The following is a 21,680-nucleotide window of genomic DNA, read 5'->3' as shown; positions in this document are numbered from 1 at the left end:
GAGACGGGGCAAAAACCATTACGGATTCTACACCGTTGTCGGAAAATCGCGAGTTCCACCTTGCGAGTACGCCCCTGCCAGTGCTATCGTACACCGTTTGGTTTTATTTGCCTGTCTCTGTAGCCGAGTGATTATTGACTAAATAATCGATTGGATATTTCTTAGTTATGAAGAACGAAACAAAATAATATGAATAATTGATAACAGACAGCTCTTAGACATATTAATTAGACAGTTTTTCATTTATTATCATATCTTATTACGTTCTATTAGATAAAATAAAAAGTGTATTACTATTGGTACAAAGTGCATTGTAAATGAATGTAAATGTGTTTGTCGCAGCAATTAATATCGTAGACAATTATAACAAGAGAAAATACTTCTGAAGAATACTTTTTCTTAGTTTCCCACTTTGTTTATCTTCGCGATTTCTAATTCGCTGGATTAAACGTATGTAATAACATGTTGAAAAATTGGTTACAGGTATACCATTATAACAGCCGACGAATGGGCGAAATTGATGCAATTTTACGACGTCGATTATCCGATCATCATTAAGAAGATCAACTCTGATCTCCATACGCAACCGAGTAAGTACCATTTAAAATGTACCCCAGAAAAACATTAAGAATTTTAATTTTCGCGCTAATTGGAAAATTTTACATGTTGCACCTTTAATCAATTTATATCTTAATGGCTACTAGTATACGCATAATCTACAGTTCCACGCTTTTTAACATTTTTGAATATTTTTCTGATAGAACAACCACCATATGTATCCATCATGGGTTATAATTGGACGCGGACTGAAACGATTATAATGTATGTATGTGCAATGAGTACGATGGTTGCACATGTTGGACGACAGAGGCCTATCAATTTCCTGGTACAGTACAGAGATCCGAAGACTGATCGTGCAATTAACGGCTTTCTCTTTTATTCCATCCTGGGACCGTTCGATCTTATCGGCAATTAATTTTCGTACGATTCCAGGGGGGTCATTATGTAAACGATCGTCCCTAGGCGGATCGTTACCAGTGCTCCCCCACGTGTCTCTTTTTTCTTTTCTCTCTCTTTCTCTCTTTCTCTTTCTTTCTACAATGCGAACATGGCCAATCTAATTATCGGTACACGATCTCACGCACAGGCGTGTACAACTGCTGATTTTTCCTTTTTCCGACTTTAGCTGGATCTCTCAATACGTCTAGGATTTATTTGTGGCTTAATCGCGTCGTGGAAGTCGGAGGCATTTCTCTTGCCACGAATTTCACGTTTACACGTAACCGGATCTCCTGATCCGGTTAGAATTTATTTGTGACTTAATCGAGACGAGGAAATTGTAGGCAGTTTACTACAGGGAAATTGGAGTTTCTTTTTCTTGTGTCGTGTAAACAGCTGACTAATAGGGAGAGGAATGTCCCTGTGATTGACCAGGTATTCGCTCTTTGACTATCATTCGTTTTTTGTTACAATTTGACCAATTTCCTTTTTACGATCTTTATATATTTTTCTCGCTACGTTAGATAACACTAATAAGAATGATAGATAGTTAATGCATTAAATTAGATTTCTCTGAAAATGGACATAATTTAAAATTCACTGTTTATGTCAAATATTAAAGTTCTGTTAACGCTGAAATGTGTTTCAACAGATTTTTCAACTAAGACTTGTACCTAATTGATAGTATAAAGTTTTGCGATTTAAATTATTATTTTTAAAAGATAATTTTCCGTATGTATATTTTTAACGTGAGAATGTATGCATACATGTGTGTGAAACTGTACGTTTCCTTCGGTTCACTCTGCTCCCCTCTTGTAACCTAACCCGAGGAATAATGCCAGAAGACATTAGCCACCGATTTACATAAATACCCCTCCTACGTTTGTTCCGCTGCCATTCTCGGTTGGCTTCTCTGGCAGACCCCAAAGTGTCTCATTATAATTAAGAAGTATCCTGAAAATTAACCGACAGAAAAACCGGTGCCGTCGGGGAGATGAGTAGGTGGTGCCGGTCCAAATGGGCTTCTAAAAGTTTCTCGCCCTTGATCCTCGTGATTCGATCCCCCGGCAACAATTCTTTTCATTGCGAACAAATTTCACGGTTCTACGATCTTCTCTCCTCTTTTTTCTTTTTACATATACAGAGTGATGCAGAAGTAGCGCAATTCGAAATTTCGAGATATTGGGTTGCAACATAAATTCACCTTGCTTTTATTATAACACAAAGCAGAGGAAAATTAGTACGTTATTTATTCCTTTATAGATATCAGCGCATTTAGAATTGTCTAATATTATTTTCAACTCTTCGTACTTGAAAAGTCCAGCACGCTTTTATAATGAAACGCGTACACGCAATTACAATCTTCCTAACTTTTACACAGACCACACTATTATTTATCCGAGATTGGAACAGTATATGTACATATAACACTTTCGATGATACTTCTACATATCCAACGAGATCAATTCTTCTCACGCATAAAACACGCGCTGTAAACTAATCCACTTTCAATCCTTTCAAACTCACCTCGACTTACGTGCATTCTCTCTCTGCAAATTGACACGCGAATCCCAGGAAGTCGGATCAGGTTTACGCATCCTCTTGGTGAATCAGCCACGCGCAAGTCCACTTTGTCGAACGACTGATCCTTGTCGTCTAACTGGCAGGCAAATTGGGTCCCGAAGGTAGCACCAGGGGGATCTACGGACCGATGTTCACGTCGTTGGTTGCGCTGTTTGGTACCGGCGTGTCTCTCGCGTACAAGAGACCCGGAGGGCTCTAAACATCCCATTGTCTTGTCCGTCTCTCGGTCGTGGATCGTCGAGCATTTTTTTCCGTCGACATTTGTCAAGGCTCTGCCTCGTCGGGGATCGTCCAGCGGTTCATTTGAATTGCAAAGACCGCGCCTCAATGGCCCGGCGTCTCGTCCTGGGATATCCAGTAGCCGGATCGCGGATCGCCCAGATGGAGATGTCGTTTAGGGTTAAAACCGTGATCTTCTCTACACTCGCTGACTCGCGGACTCGTGCCGCTTGATCTACATCCCCGATTGATCTTCTCGTTCTACGTCTTCCTCCATCGAGATTCTGTTTTCAGCTTTTTCGTTTAGGAAATTCAGATCGTCGGCTTTGGAATCTTTATGCATGGTTTTATTGCGATTCTATCACGGGAATTGGTTGTACATATTTGACGACACGACATCGGCAATTATATTGTATTTTTAGAAAAACAGGTACGCGTTAACGCTACGTTTATATTTCCAAAAATCCATCCGTACGACACTACTGTTGCTTAGTGCGTACTACATCCTACGCTTGTCCGCATAGTGTTCTATTAGAAATATGAAGGAATCTCGAGCACAATGCAAATAAGGCTGCTATATCGCAAAGTTATGATCGCAGATGATACCTCAGAAGAACGCAAAAACTACCAAATCGCTGGAAATTGTCACTGGAAAATCCCTGCCACATGTCACACAACTCGTCTTCACCGAGCCTTACAGAAAGCACAACCGATGATAGGAAAACGCGAGCTATTCCGCTGTAGCTCGTTAGCGGTCGATCGTCTTTCGGCTGTCGTCCATTAAACGGGTGCAGTCGAACGAGGAACATTTCCTTCCCCAGGTTTTCCAGGAGCATCGTCATCATGTCGGTGGGCCGTAGATGCCCGGAGGGTGGTATTCAATCGCGTCACCTCCGGTTCTGTCAACCGAAGACCGACGAAGGATCCTCGGCTACCAGGGTTGTCGAGTGATTGATACGAGGTTGGACGGTGCCTAATGTGTCTTCGTGAACGACGAGGAAAGAAACGTGGAAAGGACCGTGGACGCGAGAGGGAGAAAGGACCACCCTTCGAGGCTTTAAGAGTGGAACGATGGTCCGGCGGAGGCTCGTTAGTCAGGGCCGTATCAGTCACCGAAAGCAACCCCCGATTTTTTGCCAACCAGTACCAAGTGCTCGGTTCTCCGCTTCGCTTTTGCCCGTTAGGACGCGTGCCCTTAAAACGAGCTAAATTGTCTGTTTGTTCTGGACTCCTGGTCTTGCTTGCCCTCTGTCCTGGTGCGGGGGTGAGAATCCTCTTTTAGACGGCCAGGTTTCCACAGAAGGATAATCTCGTTGTTGTTAATGGAATTAGCTTGCAATGGGAGAGGCGTTCGATTAATTATTAATCGAGTTTCAAGGAAGCTTAACTGATTAATTCCAATTTTTTGACAATTTGTCAGTTTCGCTTCGCAAGTAGACGATTAATGTTCAATTGTTAAAAGACAGGTGATTTACGTATACAATGGTTCATTATTATCGCAAGACGGCGTAAATAGTGGTAAATTTTAAGGCAGACTTAAAAAATAGTGTTTGCAACGTCACTGCCCTTTTCTACTCTTTATCTTATGATGTACATTAATGCAGCTTTGTAGTTGAAAAATAAAAAATATAATTCTTTCACGTTGGCGTTCCAAAAGCAACCAACGAACAGCCGAAGACCAGCTTCTAATTCAATCGAGTCATCGTAAGAAATAATTACGTTCAGATCTTGCAACTTCCTTTCACAACTTATAACACACGACATGTCATCGTAGATATGAGAGAATGCAGCCATAAACGTTTCTAAGCAATCCGTCGAATCGAACCGCGTTTATTTCAACGATGGCAATTAGATCCGCTCGTTTCTATCATCTCTATCGACTCCGCCCGTTTAAGGGGTTAACGTTTCCAAAGGGTTCTTGGCCATAGCCGCAGCTTTTTTACCCCGACTGCGAAGCATGGCTCTCGAAATCGATTTCCGGGAACCGAGGGACTTTTCAATGCAATTAAAAGCGGCCCCGTGGAGAACGTCGCGTAGCCACGGTGTTTCGATTCCTTGAACGACAGTCGTAAATATCGCTTAGGCGCCAGCCGGTGTCACAAATCAGCCTTGTGTGCGCTCTCTCGTAGCTACACCAACGGCTGCTGCTGTATCGCGCAAAACCTAGGAGACGAAGGTGGACGACGAAGGCCCGGTTTCGCTACGGAATGGGGGACTTCTCTTGGCTCTGTTGCACGACCATAGCCGAACACATAGACAAAGACAGAGAGGTCTCGAATTAATATTCGGTCGGCGATTTAGATTTAGAACACGAATTTGCTGATTAGTTTCCTCCTGGTTCGGACTATGCGGTCGGACTACGCTGCACCAACCGTCCTTCCATAAATGCTCGAGCTTCGGAGAGGGGTTGTTCTCTCTCTCTCTTTCTCTGGCTTCCTGACTCGAGATTTAGTCTAACGCGTGGGTGGCTGAACTTACCAGGGGTCAAACGCTTCAGGAGGGACATTTGTTAGCTTTCTCCCCACTGCGACAAGTGCGCCGGACACGTCTTAATATATGCATTCTACGAACGATGAACACGACTTTACGACTTGTTCTCTTGTGTTGGTGGCTGCTTTGGAAAATGAATTTTGGGCTAGGTTTTGGCCATTTTTATGATACGGGGGCGAAGGGTTTTACGGAACAAAGATATAGACGATTATTCTTGTTTGGCATTGTTGAAACGTGGATTCCCTTTTCAAGGGAAGCTCGTTCTGTTCTTCTTACAGCAACGTCTTTTAATTTTTGCATAGGTTCCACGGAAGTTCAGTTATTTGTTTTAGTCTGTTCCTTTTATGTACGGTGGCTCATGAAACTGTTCGAACACTTCTAGAAAACCTTCGTGTCTATACTGTATGTATTATGTGAAACATTTAAAATTTCATCTTTAACGAGACACGAATATCATTATTATATCAAGAAACAAATCTGCAGACGTATGACAGGTGATACTATCATCGTAATAGAGAGGAAAATTGGGATATTCGATGAGTTGAGAGTAGAAGATCCATTTATCGTTTGAGGAAGTTGATACGATAGAAGTGCCATAGAATTTAAAAAGAAATATCCTCTTCTATCTGTCTCCATTTGCTATTTATTTTTTCTTTGAAAAGATATAGCTATTTTAGATCTTACGGCCATAAGATTAGAACATCAAAGCGTCGAAACGATATTTCTTATAACAGAGAAACATGGAAATAGATTCTTCCGTGTACTATATGGCGGAGGCCGCATAAATGGCGACATTAGCCACGGACAATTAAAAGGATTCATCAGTCCGCGGCGCGGAAAATAATGTCGTAAATTAAAGTGGAAGTGGACTAGGAAAGTCGAGCAGGTCAAGTTTCGAAGGGTCGAATTAGCGACATCCTGCCGGTTTCTAGCCTTAACCTCTCTCCCTCTCTCTTTCTCTCTCCCTTTCGTCTTGCTCCTTCTCGTATCCTGCAGGATATCCCTACTTGTCTCCACGCCACGGGGGTTCTTTTCCAGCAGGATTAAATGGAGCGCCTAGATGACCGATGCTCGTCCTCTAGCTACGATCCTCTCGCGATGGGACTCGAGGGGTGGTTAGAAAACAAGATAAAACGAGGATAAAGCTCACTTAGAACCTTCCTCCCTTCGCTACTGACAACGACACGGGGGTGTCCTGCGGCACTGACAGCGAGAAGCCTTTGTTAATCCACAAGTCTAATCGGTCAGATCGCTTCGCTCGAATCTGTCCTCCTCTTTTGTCTTTGTATGTCTTTCTTTCCTGAAAATTGTGCGTTACACGAGAAAATTTTGGATCTAGGCTTATCTTTAATTTAATGCCGTGAATTTCCTACCGATTTTATTCGCAACATTAAACGCATCGCATACCTGTCTTCTTTATTCGTAAAGAGATTGTAGATACTTATGAAATTTTATGCTTTTAGGAACGTAATGATGCAAATGGAATTTAAACGAAGTTTAGTTCCACGTACTAAATATTGTAAGAAGTAGGTGTACCATGCTTCAAATATTTCATACATTTTTGCATGTGCGCGTTGCATAGATTTTCGCACGTTGAACGTTTTCGGTGAATTTTCTCGCAGATCGAAATGTTCCATATGTTTCTCATTAGGCAAATAAAGATCGCCATTGCTCGTCAGAGTCCCTGGAATCACAGTATTTTCATATTTTACATTTTCTCGCTATATATGATATAGTAGGCGAATTAATCATTATGAAGAAAAGAAAGAGAATATTTTTTCAACATAATGTTCGTGTCTAATAATCGTATAAATTGTGTACGCGCGTAAGATTCATATTTATGATACCGAAAAAATAGTACAAGTACAGCTCGTATTACGAATGGAAAAGCCGAAGGGGTTAAAATACAGCGTTCTTGGGGAACGTCTGCTTAAATCGGGCGAAAACCACGTTTGTCGTTTAATTAACCCGTCGATCGGGGATCCATTAGCGGGATCAGAGATCCTTTCGATTTTCTCGAAACACGTAGTCCCGGTTGCGGGACCGGGAACCGCGTGTAATGCTCCACTTTTAAGCCCCGATTACACGCGCAGCCAGCTTCCAGCTTTCTGGTGTGTAAGAGGATTATATTTCGACTTTGTTGTGGCGCTCGAAGACGTTCGTTAGCGAAATCGTTACGGCGACGATCTTCTCCTTCTTCGGCAGCCGAGCATCGTTAGAGCCACCCAAAACGCGAAACCACGCTCCTTGGATTCTCTAAAATCCATCCTTTCCGCTTTCCTCTCGTCCCCAACACAGTACAGTCAACGATCTCTCCTTCTTGGTTGATTATAACAACGAGAATTCAATTTTCTTCTATGTCGTTTACGCGAAACGCTTACGCAAGTGCAAAAATTAAGATGCTGTTTCAAATTTAATCCTTCAGTCGCGTACGATTTTCGTACATTTCTGTGCAAGATCGCGGATCAAATTTGTACCCTGTCAGCCATATAAATATTTAGACGTTTGACGGTATCAATATAAATTCTATGCTCTCCGTTGCTTTAATTTTCTCATTATCTTGTTATAAATTGATTCGTATAATATTTGCCGCTTATAACGTGAAATTCTGTAATAAATGTAAATGAAGTAAAATTTGTTGGAGTTTTGGAATAATTGTAAGTAGGTTTATTTCTAATAATTATGACTGGCAGTATATCTCGTATAAGTTTACCATAAGTGGCTTTTTTAATGCGATACAAGAATGCTTCCATCAAATTCACTCTTTCACTGTGGAGCACGACGGAAAATATACATTTTTTAAATCTACGTTCTTTGTCACGACGCATGAGTCGTATTTCCATACGAAGAGTGCGTATCAACCAATAGACAAATAATTATTCGAAATGCCTATAAAACAATCTTTTGTAACATGATTATTGCGGCGCATCGTTTTAATCCACAGTGAAAGGGATAACGGAATAAATAGAACGCGATTTCGGCGCCGCCCTCGGCTACAGGTTTAAGAAGGTGAAGGAGCATTGACAGATTAAATCGTGCAGTTTATGGAACGTGGAAAAATCATTATTTACTTCCTGCCGGTGATCCGAGCGCGGAAGAACTCGAAGCATATTCGAGGGTGGATGAGGGTGACTCGTCGAGGGGTTGGGAAACATCAATCTTTCATTCACTGGACGAATTCGATGTTATGAATGAAAGTCGTGCCAGTCTTTTAATATAATGTCGCGCCGCCTGTCCTCGGTGTCTTAACGTGCCTTCGATTTTGATCGAAGACCTACGAAATTTCGCGTGCTAGTCGAATCATGTTACTCTGATATTGGTAGAAGATTTACAAGTATTGCTACGTATCGGTGATATTGGACATTTTTGGTCTAATCTTAAAACCTTTCATTGGGATAGATAGATAAGATGTTTTCTTGACGTTAGTTGGAATTGTTTCTCGATTCACTGTTGTTTAATTATCCCGATCTGTTACTGGCCTTTAACCATATATGAAACAATTTGAATGGATATTATAATTTAATGACACACACACAATATATTCATGTCATTAGTATCTAAATTTCAGTAGTATTACTGATATTGTTACTGAAGTTTTACAAGTATCGTGTTTTGTATTGGTTTGACGTGTAATTTACATTCGATCTTAAGTTTCTGTATCTTCTTATTCGTAAATTCTCAATCGTAATCATTGGAAGATAGCTGACACGTATACCATTTATCCGGACCGTACGAACGCGAAGTTTTCATCTCGAAATACGAACGTATTAACACATTTCGCGTTGATTGAGTAAAAGTACATCCATTACACGCGAAATTCTGCCGATTTAATGTTACCCTTTAAGGAGATTTTCTAGAAATATCGCGATTGAAAATTACTCTGTAGAAAAATGTGAAATCAAAATTGATAAAAGAAAAAAGAAAAGAAATACTTTTCTGTGACCAGCTGTTTTAAGTGATAAGATAAAAAAGGCGTATTTTTACGTGACCGACGCGAAATGTGTTAAGACAAATTAGATCGTACAGGTCTGTCGTCGAAACTCTCCTGGCGGAATGCTTTTTCTTCAAAATTCTGATTGCCCGGAGAATAAGTTTCCCAGAAAGACATTTCGAAGGGATTTGATTTTCTGGAACCGAGGCTGGAAGCTCGTCGATCATCCGATTTCACGGAGCAGTATGAGTTTCCTGCAAGCGTCCCGCCCAATTCTGTTTTTTCTCTTTTCGCCGATTTTTACCCCGTGTGTTTCTCTTTTTTCCCCCTCCTCGGTTCTCCTTTCCCCATCTTACTATTAAGCCGATCTCCCTCGTTTCTGTGTCACGGCAGCTCTTCCTGCGGGACGTCCGACACGGCTGTCCGTGTGTTCTTTTGATTTATCGACCTTAATTAGTCGAGGATTCTATGAAAATTGCTAATGCGCTGCCCCGTCGCGTTTCTTTGCTTCTACCTTGTATGCGTCGACTCGAATTTGCCACGACCAGTTAGGACTGTTTGTCAAAAGCCTCGAATCGATTCCTTTTAACATCTTTGGCCAAACACACGAGAGAACATGAAATAGGAAATTATATTTTTCTCCACTCGTCGCGTGACGAATAGAATTTAGATCGTCGTTTTCTTCTTTGCGCTCCAATTTTATTTTCCCTCTCTTCCTTAACATCTTTTGCATGATCGATATGGTAAAAAAAGAAATTTGTTACTGAATTTATATTCTTCTTTCCTCCTTGGCAATGATAGTTTCTTGAGCAAAAGGACGAAGAAAGTTAAGTCAAGTCTAAAATTGCAGTCTTTCCTTTCACTGATAGCTTTTTCAAGTTTTTGCAAGTTGCTTCTTGGCGAATTAAGAGATTCTGTAACCGACGCAATATCTCGGACGCGTTACTTGGATCAACTTTCGGACCCAGGTGCATAGTTCTCCGGAGGATTGCGACTCCCTTTCGTCTTTCTATCTCTACGAAATTTCCTAATTAATTTCGAACGTAGCAGCGTCACGGTGTAATTGATTTCGACGATAATAATCGATCGGTGACAACGTGATCGTTACTTTGATTACTAGCGGAATCTTCTCCGAAGTTAGATCCAGCGATCGATCACGCGAGGCTTAAGAAATCATTTTTGCCAACCAATTACTCAGACGAATTAGTTATCAAATATCGGTAATATCGAATACGATAGTATCGAGTCACTCGCTTCTTGTATTTCAAAGTGTTTTACTTTAGAATTCTCAAACATAATGACGAACGCTCGAGTAATTTGAAATTTTTGATCGACAGAGTATAACAGAAAGGAAGAACAAAGGGCAGAAGAACATTTTTCTCATTCTTCGCTGAGAAACTATTCGTCGTCTTGTCGAAAATTACACGGCCAATCGCATCGGGAACTCGAAGAAAAGTTCGATTCGTCGTCCCACGAGGGATTTCGACCCGGGCCGTTTCCATGCACGCGATAAAATCCGAAGGAATCGGTGGTCGCCTATGAAACTTCTCGAGACTTGATCCCGTCCAAGTTTTTGTCCCCTCTCAACTATCCGTTTATGGTTTGACTGCCCTCGGATGGCACTTTAGGGAAATACAGGAGGAAAGCCACGCTAGTGTTTGGCTCTATTGGCAACTAGTAGAGCCTATTGTGTATTATTAGCCAATAAAACTCACTTGCTGTTTGCTCGAGACACGCGTGAATGATCCTTCGAATTCCTCTTCTGGTTTTCCAGCCATTTCCATTCTCTTTGATGCATTTCCTTTTGTTTTCCCACTTGGTAATTCTTCTCTTCTACGGTTTTAAGCTGTCCGCTTAACCCTCGAACGATCACGGATCACATTAGGATATAATATAGGCGATTTTGGTCATTTTTCTGTCTATTGACACAAAATGGTAGGTTTTAGAAGTTTATTTTCACATACACGTAAAGTAGCTTTCTCTCGTTTTTATTACAAAGTACAACGTTTTCTTACGAAATTTATCGAACACTGGCTATCAGAGGAAATTTTTAACCGTCGACCGATGTGACGCGGTTTAAGTAATTAATTAGCAAACAGCTCGGTTCGCTAATTAGGCAAAGAAACACGCTGGTAGGTAAAATAGAAAACGTATAATTAAAAATATACCGTGTCCAGTTGAAGGTTTTATTCCAATTATGGATTAGCTTCTTTTAATATAATGTCACACTTTTGTGACACGAACTATAGAGTTAAGATTCGACACATACAGATTATGTTTCTAACAAAGTTTAGTGCCAGCTTTAATTTCAGCTTAGTAACTTTCCGAACGGTATATCAACATTTTTCGAATTGAATAATAAAATGTTCTGCGTCAGGCACAATGTGACGATAGTAAATCGTTCATCGTCGCTCAAGTTGCTACTAAAAGGATCATAATTACACCGGTAACAAGCGGTGCAATCGTGGATTTCGGTTTGTAGGAAGTCGTAGTGGTTTCCAGAAAGGAGGAGAGGTCGATGGAACAGCTACTCCGAATGAATTCAAATGTCCACCCTTGGACCTCCAATTACGGAACGGTGCATGAGGGTGCACGATAGGATCGTTTGCTATCGAGTTTAATCGGAAATACGACGAACCTAAGCTAATCAGGGATGCGTAGGGCTGACTGAGAATCACCGACTACCCGGGACACCCCTTTTCCAAGTCTTTTAACCCTCTCGTCGTCTAGTTCTGCAAAATCACCCCTTTCGAAGATCGATCGGTTACATCTTTCTGAACTACATTGAAATTTCTCTTACTTTCAAACTCTTTTTCGTTCAATACCTTGTATTTTCATCTTCATCGAGCGATAACGAGACCCTTGTAAACTCACAGTCAGACAGGACATCACAACTACTCACGGTTCTTCGATCAAGTTAAAGTTTGGCCTGTTCCTTTTTACAGGATATAATAATAGGTGAGTCGTACGATGAACAACATTTTTCATGCATTTCAAATTCCCGAGAAACGTCTCTCCTTTCTCGAAGGAATGTTTCCTTTGCTTCTTCGAAGATCTTTTTCATCTAACTCGCCTCTGATCTCTCCAATGAATTTCGAGAATTTACAGTGGACTAGGAAACCGTGTATGCAGATCCGACGCATAATTATTGCGGTATTTCCAAACTCCTGCAAATAGTTACTGATTGGAAGAGAAGAATTTACGTAAAATTTGATCGTAACCCGAATACAAACTTCGAATACGATGGATCAGTCGTTCGCTTGATAACTTCCATTGATTCTCGCGTTTCGTACGAAACCAACGGATGTTCTGACATGTACTTGCGAACAAGAATGTACGACAAATATTTTTTACAAGCTTCGTGTCCCTGAAGAAACGCCTCTCCTCCGAAAGAACGTGTTCCTTGATCGTCCAAGAATCTGGAGACAGGCTACACCTAGTTTGGGACAGGTCGTCGGCCGCCGGGTCATTGTTCGAGGGGTGGTTGGTGTTCTTGCAGTGTGTTCACGTGGACGAGCGCGATACCACGGCCACGGAACTCGTGGTAATTAGGGCTGTGGCGGCGCAGGGTGGTGGACATTCGAATTCATTCGAGGTCAGAGCGTTCCTCGTGGGGGTTTACCCTGCAGCCCCTTTAGCGGAAAACTGTCTGAACATGACGTAACGCTCCTGAAAGCCGGGCCGGATAGGAGCTGTTCGGCCTGGTTTTTGCGCTGTCCGGCCAGCAACAATGGCCGCTTCTTACGCGGCTCTGGTCACCGTATATTATTAATTACTGTATTAATCTCGCCGACCGTAAGCAATCTATTATACACGAGGATAAGAGCCACCGAGAGCCACGGCAGCGTCGTCGAAACGCCCACACCCGCACCGTGTCTCCCACCCTCTTTCACCACCCCTCTGATCTGGTTCCTCTGTGACTTTGTAACTTCGACGCTCGAGGGGGTGTCGATGTAATCTGACCCACGCTGGTGTTAACGAAGGGTGGCTTCGGAAAGGGTGTTAAAGGAATCTTGAAATTGGCCGTGGTGTGACCGCCTCACCGGTACTTGACGCTCTTAGGCGAAAGGGGTGGAGTTAAGGGGATCGATTCCGTGAAGGTGTCGGAAGGGTGTTGCGGTAGATTCTACGCAGATTGCTTTCTTCGTTTTTTTTCTCACTGCGAATGGGTTTAAGAGGATTTTTTGTTAGTTTTGCCTTCCTTTTTAATTATTTTCTTTCAACTACAGCGTGGAATCTAAATAAAGACTCGTCTGCGTATTGCGAAGAATGTACTTTACTCTTCACGCTTACTCTACTTACATCGCTGTACTATCAATTTCGCTGTAACAAGAGTATCGATTACCAAGTCCTTTTGAAATACCGGTTAGAAGCAAGTAAGATTTACTGCTCCTATTCGAAGGCAAAGATCACCAGAGCTTGTCAGATACCTGTCTGAAACTCCAAAATCGTAACACCCAGCCACCTGACAAATTTTCTGCAATTCCGCCTACGAAATCCATATTCCTTTAATCATATTCCTCCCTTTGCGTTTCAGGTTTGTGCGCGGCGTGTATGCTGGTGAGAGTGGAGCAAGAACGTCTGGAGAGTCTCAAGTACGACAGAGCGACGATTTATATAAAGTGCGTGGACGATAACGAGGATACGAAGTTGGAAAACGATTTCGAGGTGAGGGATGGAATAAAAATCCATAGATTCGATCGTCTGGAATTCGGACGAAGATCACGAAGGGACGGACGAAGGAGAGAGGAAGAGAGCGCTGGAAGAGTAAATTATTCGACTGGAGACGGAGAGACAACGGATTTTTGTTAATGGGCCGACGTGCCGAGTCACCAGAGTGTCTTGAAACCGGTCCATCGTTTCAGATTGATGTCGGTCGATAAGGAGATTGGCTCCATCTCATTCATTTCACGATAATAATCGTCATTACGTTTTCACGACCTTATGGCCAGCTGCTTCATCTCTCTGCTCGTCCGCGCGCTCTTTTATTTTTCTGCGCCTCTCGTTGCTCGTGTCGAGCATCGAAACGGTATCGGGGCGTCACGAGCCCGAGAATAGATATTCAAAATGACGCGCACGATTTCCTGATGTTCAAATAGATTTTTTAATTCGATCGCAGGTGGCGGCCAAGAGACCAAAGGTGGAGAATACGAGGCCGTCGAGGACTAGGCGGAACTTGAAAGGATCGCACGAGTTGAAAGTATCGTCGGAGATTACGTTGAAGGAGCTAAAGCTAATGGTAAGCGTGTATTCTTTGATGATTATACGAGAGAAGTATTTTTGATAAAACTGACTTTGTATCATCGTGTGTTTCTATTACCAAAAACCGTATGAATAAAAGATTCCATATTGTAAGTGTCAATTATGAATACCAAATTTGATAGTAGACGATTAGTTGCGTGGTCCACTGAATATCAAAAATGCTGCTTTATAAACGGCGTATAACGTGACTACCATGTTTCTATGCTTAAAAAATCCTCGTCCGTTCGATCGAACAAAGAAGCAAACGAATTCCACGATAATAGAGATTCTTCCCGTCGGCATTTCACCAACTAAACAAACATAATTTGCTGAATTTTAACGCGTTGCCGGCGATCGATCGTAGTTGCTGTGAATGACAGTGATCGCGGGATAATTGAATGAAAATTGCTCGCAGCCGTTTTACGAGGGCTGACCGTTTCCGACGAGGTAACAGCGAAGAGGAAAGAGAAACCCTCCTAAAATCGGACACCCTGTAAGCAGGTTGTTCGTTGGTTCGTTCAGTGGACGAAAGTAGTAAAGCCGTAGTTATGGCTGGTTAGCATATGCCCGAGCTCCGGCAGTGTGCTTAAACTATTAAGCGTATTTATATTGCGAGGCTGTGGCCATCTCCTTCTCCTTCTCCGAGGCCACCGGCAAAAACCCGAAAGAGCATAAACCTCGCGCTAATAACAGGCCTTCTCGACTTCTCCACTCCACTTCACTCCACTTCGCTCCACTCTGGCCCTTCCATTCCGGTGGCTGTTCAATTCTATCTTTTCCTCTCTCTTTCTCTGCGTGTCTCTTCCTTGCTCTTGTCACGTGTTTTCGCGTAATTTAGTCATGCGAAAGCTCGCATCGAGAGCTTTGAAAGGCTGATTGCAACCGGTGGATTTGAAGGAACTTTTCGCCATGAATTTAGATCTATTTCTTGGAACATTCAAAGTCAAGGGAATGGAATATTAAAATAAGAGTTCTGTACAATAATTCCTTAAACCGATGATATTGGTAGATGGAGGAATCGCGCGTTATAAATTGTGGATTTTTCTTTTACGGTCGCGTAATTCTTCTTCGATGGATAACTCGGAATTTTTCAAATCTCATTTGTTTTATTATCGTACTCGCCGCTGCTGCGCGAACGTATTTATTAATACTTGTAGCTCGTGACTTGTAAAATGTTGCATTCGAAAGTTTTGCCAGTCAAAATACAATGTTATCACATGGTCCGGATAAAGAAACAGGGCTCGTATCTTCGGAGATAAAAGTCACGACTTCTATTATCTCGTTGAAAACCATCCGCAAGAAGGAATATCTAAAAAGATGTATTAAAATTACAGTTTGGCCGGAAACTTCTGGCAGGCACTTATGTTTTATTACGACCACAAGGATGAACAAGAGGAGCAATCTACCCTGAGTAGCAGTCTCTCTACTATTCACCAACGGGTTAACGAATTTTTCTCCACGGGTTTCCCGCAAAAAACCACGTCGGCAAAAAGGACAAAACGTAGCTCGTCTCAGTTTTACCGCAATAATTGCCGCAGCCTGCCAGTAGTAAAACTCTTAAATTTAAGCCGGCGTATCTCTCGTGTCTGTTCGAGGGGATCGTGCCTAGGTCATTTTCCAGCTAGCGGAGGATCCAGGCTGATCGATGGATCGTCGAACAGTCGAAGATTAGACGATACCGGTTGGAAAGTATCAGAGGCGGACTAAAGGGTGCCGGTTGTTGGTGGATCGAGCCGCGTTTGACAGAAACGACAGTTGTTGGTGTTTTTATCGGTTGGCAAAAATGCACGAATTTCATGGTCGGATGCGGACAAGTCGCGAGCAAGCAAGCAAATCGGGACAATAGCCGGTGCGCCTCGGTCGTCGATCGTTTTACGTAATCGTCGTAACGCCGATTGCCACCTGTAAATATTACTTTCTATCCACATTCTGTGTCACTATTCTTGCTTCGGATCTTTTGTGGTTTCTTTTGGGACTGAGAAAGGATCGGCCTTTTTTATTTTTGGTAATTATAAAGCGAGGAAAATCGATATCGTCCGGCAAAAGAAAATGAAGACTTTGTTGAGAAATTGTATCAGGTTCGCGCACATGCAGGGATTAGTGTTTTTTATTCTTTTAACTGCGGAAATAGAAGAGTCGATATTGTTTGAAGCTGAGAAGAAAAAGTTTCTTGAAAAAGCCTCTTCAAACTGTATTGTATTGTGTTGGCGCGTACGCAAGGATACTGTTCTTTTTTTGTTAATTTTATTGTGTTCTAAAATATTATTCGTTTTATTCCAAATATAGGAAGGAAAGGTAAAAGACTGGTCGGAACATAGGGCAATCTTTCAGCTTCTTCCCTTTCTACTTCGCAACCTTGTTAAACTGATCTCTATTTATCGGTTTGGTCGAGCACCTCTCGTGCCCAGAGAAGACCTTAACGAGGAAGCATCGGTTTCTTGACCCAACCAATCATTTCTCCTCTTGCCTCTGCTTATTTTTTTCATTTCCTCGTTTCCCCACGGTAAACGCTGGTATTATCTCGTAACTTTCGTCACTTCAACTTCTCGATGGAGTTCTTTGTCAAGGTTTTCAGGTCTCAAATTAGGGCTTACGAGAATCCTCTACAAGATCTACAGTTCGATGTTCGAAGATTGTTCTTCGACCAACATTTTTCCCGAAGAAATTTTGTTTCAGGAACGTCCGCTCGAAGATACAGGATGTATGTTTTTTAGAATAAAAGCTGTGGATCGAAGATTTATCGAATGTGGGTGTAACGGAACTAATTTTTGGAATTTAAAATCAATTTCACAGGAGACGTTTGTGCCACGTCACCGTCAACTCAATCAGCCCACAGAGATTTCTAAGTCCTACAAGAAACCGTCCTTCCGACACTCCATCTAAAACCATCAATGGCAGAACGCCATTCAGCTTTAGCCCCGAGAGTAATTCTTTTTTGTATTGTTTGCTTCGAATTCCAAAATTACATCTTTTCATTGGGCTATCAATTTTTCAAATTGCTCTCGTAGCTTTTTCCTCCCTTCGTCTAACTTCCATCGTATTTAAAAGATGAAAAGTTTCGCTCGACGTAAATACAGTCAAAGTATAATTCTTTTCTAAATCGTTCACTTCGCTTCGGTCTTCCTCCTCTTTGCTCTTCGAGGCTGTTGCTGCTCTGGCCGGTTACTCGCTCGTAAAACAGAAACCTGCACGTTTACCCCGGCACTGGGGAAGTTGGTCCTCGTTCCTTCCTCGAGAAGTTGAACGGAGGGTAAACGCGAAACCGCTTCTCGAACGCGGCTTCCACAAATTAAGCAATTACCCGGACGCATGCTCCGCGATTCCGAGTTCGAGACGCGGTCCTTTCCTTCGGTTTCTTTTCCCTTCTCGCGGTCCGCTTTGGAGTTCGATGCGCGGAGAAGGAGGTGCACAAGCCGCTGGAATTTTCTACGTTCTTGGAATTTGTTGCCTTCGCCAATCATTTCCCATGGGTCACGTTGAGAGTATTTTTACGTTAACTCGCCACTGCCACGCGAACTTTATATGTTTTCTCGCGATAGATGGGAATATACCACGCCATAGTAAGTATTTAACTTTCGAAAATTATTTTATCGTATGCAGCCATACATTTTTGCGTTTCTTTTCAGACGATGCAAATTTGCGGTGCTGGTCCCTACGATCAACATTTGATGTTGGGCGAACACGAATTGACCGATCACAGTCAGAGTCTTGCGGCGCTTGGCATATTTCCTGGGGCACTTCTCACCTTGAAGGTAGGATAATTCGAAAGAAACGCTCGTTAATCGAATATATTTGAAGGAATTTCCTTTTTCAAAAATTCATTCGATTTTTAGGGACACCACACAGAGATACATTTACGCTAACGTTCATGAGACATCATTTAGAAAAGCGCTACGAGCTAACTCGCATTGAAAATCGTTTCTTGACTCCAACTTCTTCTAACGCGTTAGAGAAATCATACAATTTTTGCTAAACAAATCTTTCTCCTGTCTGTAACCCTCTCCGAGTTAGCTTCCAAGCAACTGAACCTCAAAGGGTGGTTCCACCCCTTAAACTTGAATTACCCAAGCTAAAGAGAAATACTCGTCTAATATCTTTGGCTGTTCTCCGAGTCTGTAAAGTGTGATCCGAATCGAGCTATCCGCGACCTTTTCTCGCGAGGAAATTTCCCACGTTGCTCGAGCACGTTCTACATGGGAAAAAGCGTGGAAAAATAATCAAGAGAAAAGATCCTTGAATCGCGTGCTCAGTCAGTTCTTTGATTGGCATTGTCACTTTTTCGTATCGGCTTCCTTTAACCGTGAAATTTTAACGCAATTAACGAGAATTTCCTTCGTAAGTGACGCAATTGTTTCGCCAATAAGACAAACCGTAAGACCATCTCTGTCTGTTATTTTTGGTATCTCATTCCTCGCATGGAAGCATCCGAACAAGACCCTTCAGGATCGTTCGAAGGGTCCAACAGGCTACAAGATCTGCGAGGAAGCCGAAATGCGATGCTTCCTGTTTTCGATTTACACAATTATTTATCCAGTTCGTATATTTTTTATTGTACTAACTTTACTTTAATTTAGTTGTAACATTATGGCGAGGTGAAGTTTCGGGAGAGTCCTTCTTTGTTCCTTTTGTACTATTTAGTATAATCATTATCACAATTATACTCAGGGGTTTTTCGTATGAAAAGAGGCTTTCTTGCTCAATGAGAATTATATTCGGACGTTTCTTAGCTATGATTCTTAACTATTTACGACTGCGTACGCTTATTCTCTCTCATTTTCTACTTTTTTACGTTTTTTTCACTCGACGCAGTTATTCTTAGAAAACACTTAATCGAGTCTGAGTTTAAAACCCTCGATAACTGTATACTCTTTATTCGTATGATAATTTCAAATACTTTTGCACCTGCGGAACAAGTATCCTTCGTTTGCGTATCCATCGTTGTGTTCTTGATATGTTTCACATAAATTCTAACATTATCGTGGAACGAATATCATTTCAAACAATAAGAATCTCGCGAGACGAATAATACTTGAAAGCATTAAAGAAGTCTTACATATTTTCTATCCACCTGAGTTTCCTCGTACCTGTCGATGTTTGCGAACGTTTGGTCGGTAGTTGGAAATCAATTATCGCTGTCGAAACTGATTGCTAGACTCGAGTGATTATGTGAAAAATCCGGCAAAGATACGATCGACGTGAGGCGAGTAGTAGCGTGGTCTGGAGAGAGATAGAAAGAGAAGGAGAGAGGAAACTGGGCGTGCTCGACAAGTTCGATAAATAGATAGCGGTACGTAAATGTGTAGAACCGGGCATAACTCGCGGCTTAGTCAGCCATCGCATTCGCCACGGCAGACCGTGATCAATTCCAACTTTTTTCATCCTGGACAGACTTTTTCCCGGTGAAACGGCGGATTAACGCATTAGCGGTCCCGATTTCAAACATCCTAATTCCTACGTATCGTTTGAATTTTTCTCTCTCGACGTCGATCAGCCCTGACAGACCACTTTGTCAATCGATAAGTTGATCAGAATATTACAGAATCTCCATTACGTTGATTCTCCGTGTTATTTTCATTTAGACTCTCTACACGGTTACTTGAACGTGGTATTTTAACATGGTTGAGCGATAATTTCCTTTCGATCGTTCGTCTTCCACGGCGTTTCCTTTTCACCAAATTTCGCTGTTTTTGATCAAGTGGATTTTGTGTGGCGAAGTGTTAATTGTAGTCAGGGCGATACGTTTGTCGTGGAGGGGGGAGGGCAGCGGACAGTGACAAACAGGTGCAATTTAGATTTAAGATCTAGCTACCGTTTCCTTTAAGCCGGAGACAATGGATAACTAACGCCGGCAATGGTCCAAGATAACGGGAAGACCGCCGATTTTGTCTTGGGATTAGTTGAGAACGTCGCCTCTCGAGATTAGATGTGTTAATTGGCCTCTTACCAGAGGAACGTTACCTCCGGAGATTCTACCTCGAAAAATCTTCCTTATCCGCTGAAACGCGCCCGATAACCACCCTCTCGATGCTCCAAAACGCGTGTCAACTTGTAATCCTGATCATATACGATATTTCATTTCAATTGGTTCGTCGCTGATAATTTTTGTTACGGTTTCATACATACTAGCTAAAAATATATCTACATTGGTGTAATTAATAGAAGTTTGATCTTGTTTTTAAATCGTCAATTATCGTAGATTTTAAACATCGATGGATCATTGAATAATCTGAATTGCTATGAACCCATCTTCCTAAACCTACCTGCGATATAGTGAGCGTTTCGTCCAAGATCTGCTAGTATGGACTCTTCAGTAAGGCTCTCACCTAACAGACCGATACCTTAGACAGGTGTTTTCTACCTGCGATATAATTCGCTTTTAACAAAAATGAAATGATACGCCAGAAGGTGGATATCCAAGGATTGAAATATTTCTCGAACGTATCGTCGTTCCAAAAACGGCTAAATCAAAAAATACGTCGTGCGCGACTGATCCTCTTTGCATCGATAAAATGGCAAAAGACAAGTTGATATACCGGACTCGCGATTCGAGAAACGGAGGGATCTTAAAGGGATGGTAAGTCATGTGAGGATCCGCGATTCTGCCGGCTGCATATCTGGCAGTTCGCGCGGTCCACGAGGATCGAAGATTCAGCCAAAAATTCGGCGGACGTGGCCGCCGTTTTTGCCGGGTCAAAAGCTGTCGCCGCCGCCGCAGCCGTCGCTGGTCGACGAAAGAAAAATTCCTGGTCCGTTTGGGACGCGACACCGCCGGAATAATTCCGGCGTTCCTCGACGGTTCTTTCCTCCACGGTTCACTGATTTTATGAAAGCAACGTCCATGCCAAAATTCCACTGTCTTTTAACACCGTTGACTTTCTCGAGTGGATTGTCAAACGGAAAATGCCAGTGACAACGCTGGAACGCGTCCTTTCACCGACTGGTTTCGTTCACCACGCGTGTACCAACTGCGAATTCTAATCGCCAACTTGTGTAGAATCCAGTTTTTCGAGGAACTTCGGCGTAGAGCAGATGGAACGCGCGCTTTTCGTCGTGATTAGTAGATAATTACCATCGAGTCGAAGACAGAGTTGGATAAAGTCCGGTACAGGTTTCTCTAAGACGTACATGCGTCTGCTGAAATGTCTCAGGGCAGTTATCTTTAGACGCGGATTTTTATGCAAATTTCTGTTTACTCTATGGACACAGCTAGAGAAAT

The 21,680-nt window shown here is 42.3% G+C and overlaps 1 protein-coding gene across 1 annotated transcript in view; it reads left to right on the top strand.

Annotated features, from left to right (window-relative positions):
• LOC117217293 (ubiquitin carboxyl-terminal hydrolase 48-like) overlaps nucleotides 1-21,680 on the top strand; it is a 76,457-nt gene that overhangs the window by 24,906 nt on the left and 29,871 nt on the right. Inside the window, exons 13-16 of the mRNA XM_033464804.1 lie at nucleotides 484-590; nucleotides 13,761-13,891; nucleotides 14,343-14,462; nucleotides 18,091-18,216. Coding sequence (XP_033320695.1) covers nucleotides 484-590; nucleotides 13,761-13,891; nucleotides 14,343-14,462; nucleotides 18,091-18,216 — 484 coding nt within the window. The remainder of the gene's footprint in view (nucleotides 1-483; nucleotides 591-13,760; nucleotides 13,892-14,342; nucleotides 14,463-18,090; nucleotides 18,217-21,680) is intronic.

Source organism: Bombus bifarius, unplaced genomic scaffold, assembly GCF_011952205.1.
Source record: "Bombus bifarius isolate JDL3187 unplaced genomic scaffold, Bbif_JDL3187 scf7180000007966, whole genome shotgun sequence".
Classification (NCBI taxonomy): Eukaryota; Metazoa; Arthropoda; class Insecta; order Hymenoptera; family Apidae; genus Bombus; species Bombus bifarius.
Note: the sequence above shows the minus strand (reverse complement) of the source record. Positions and strands in the feature narration are given on the sequence as shown.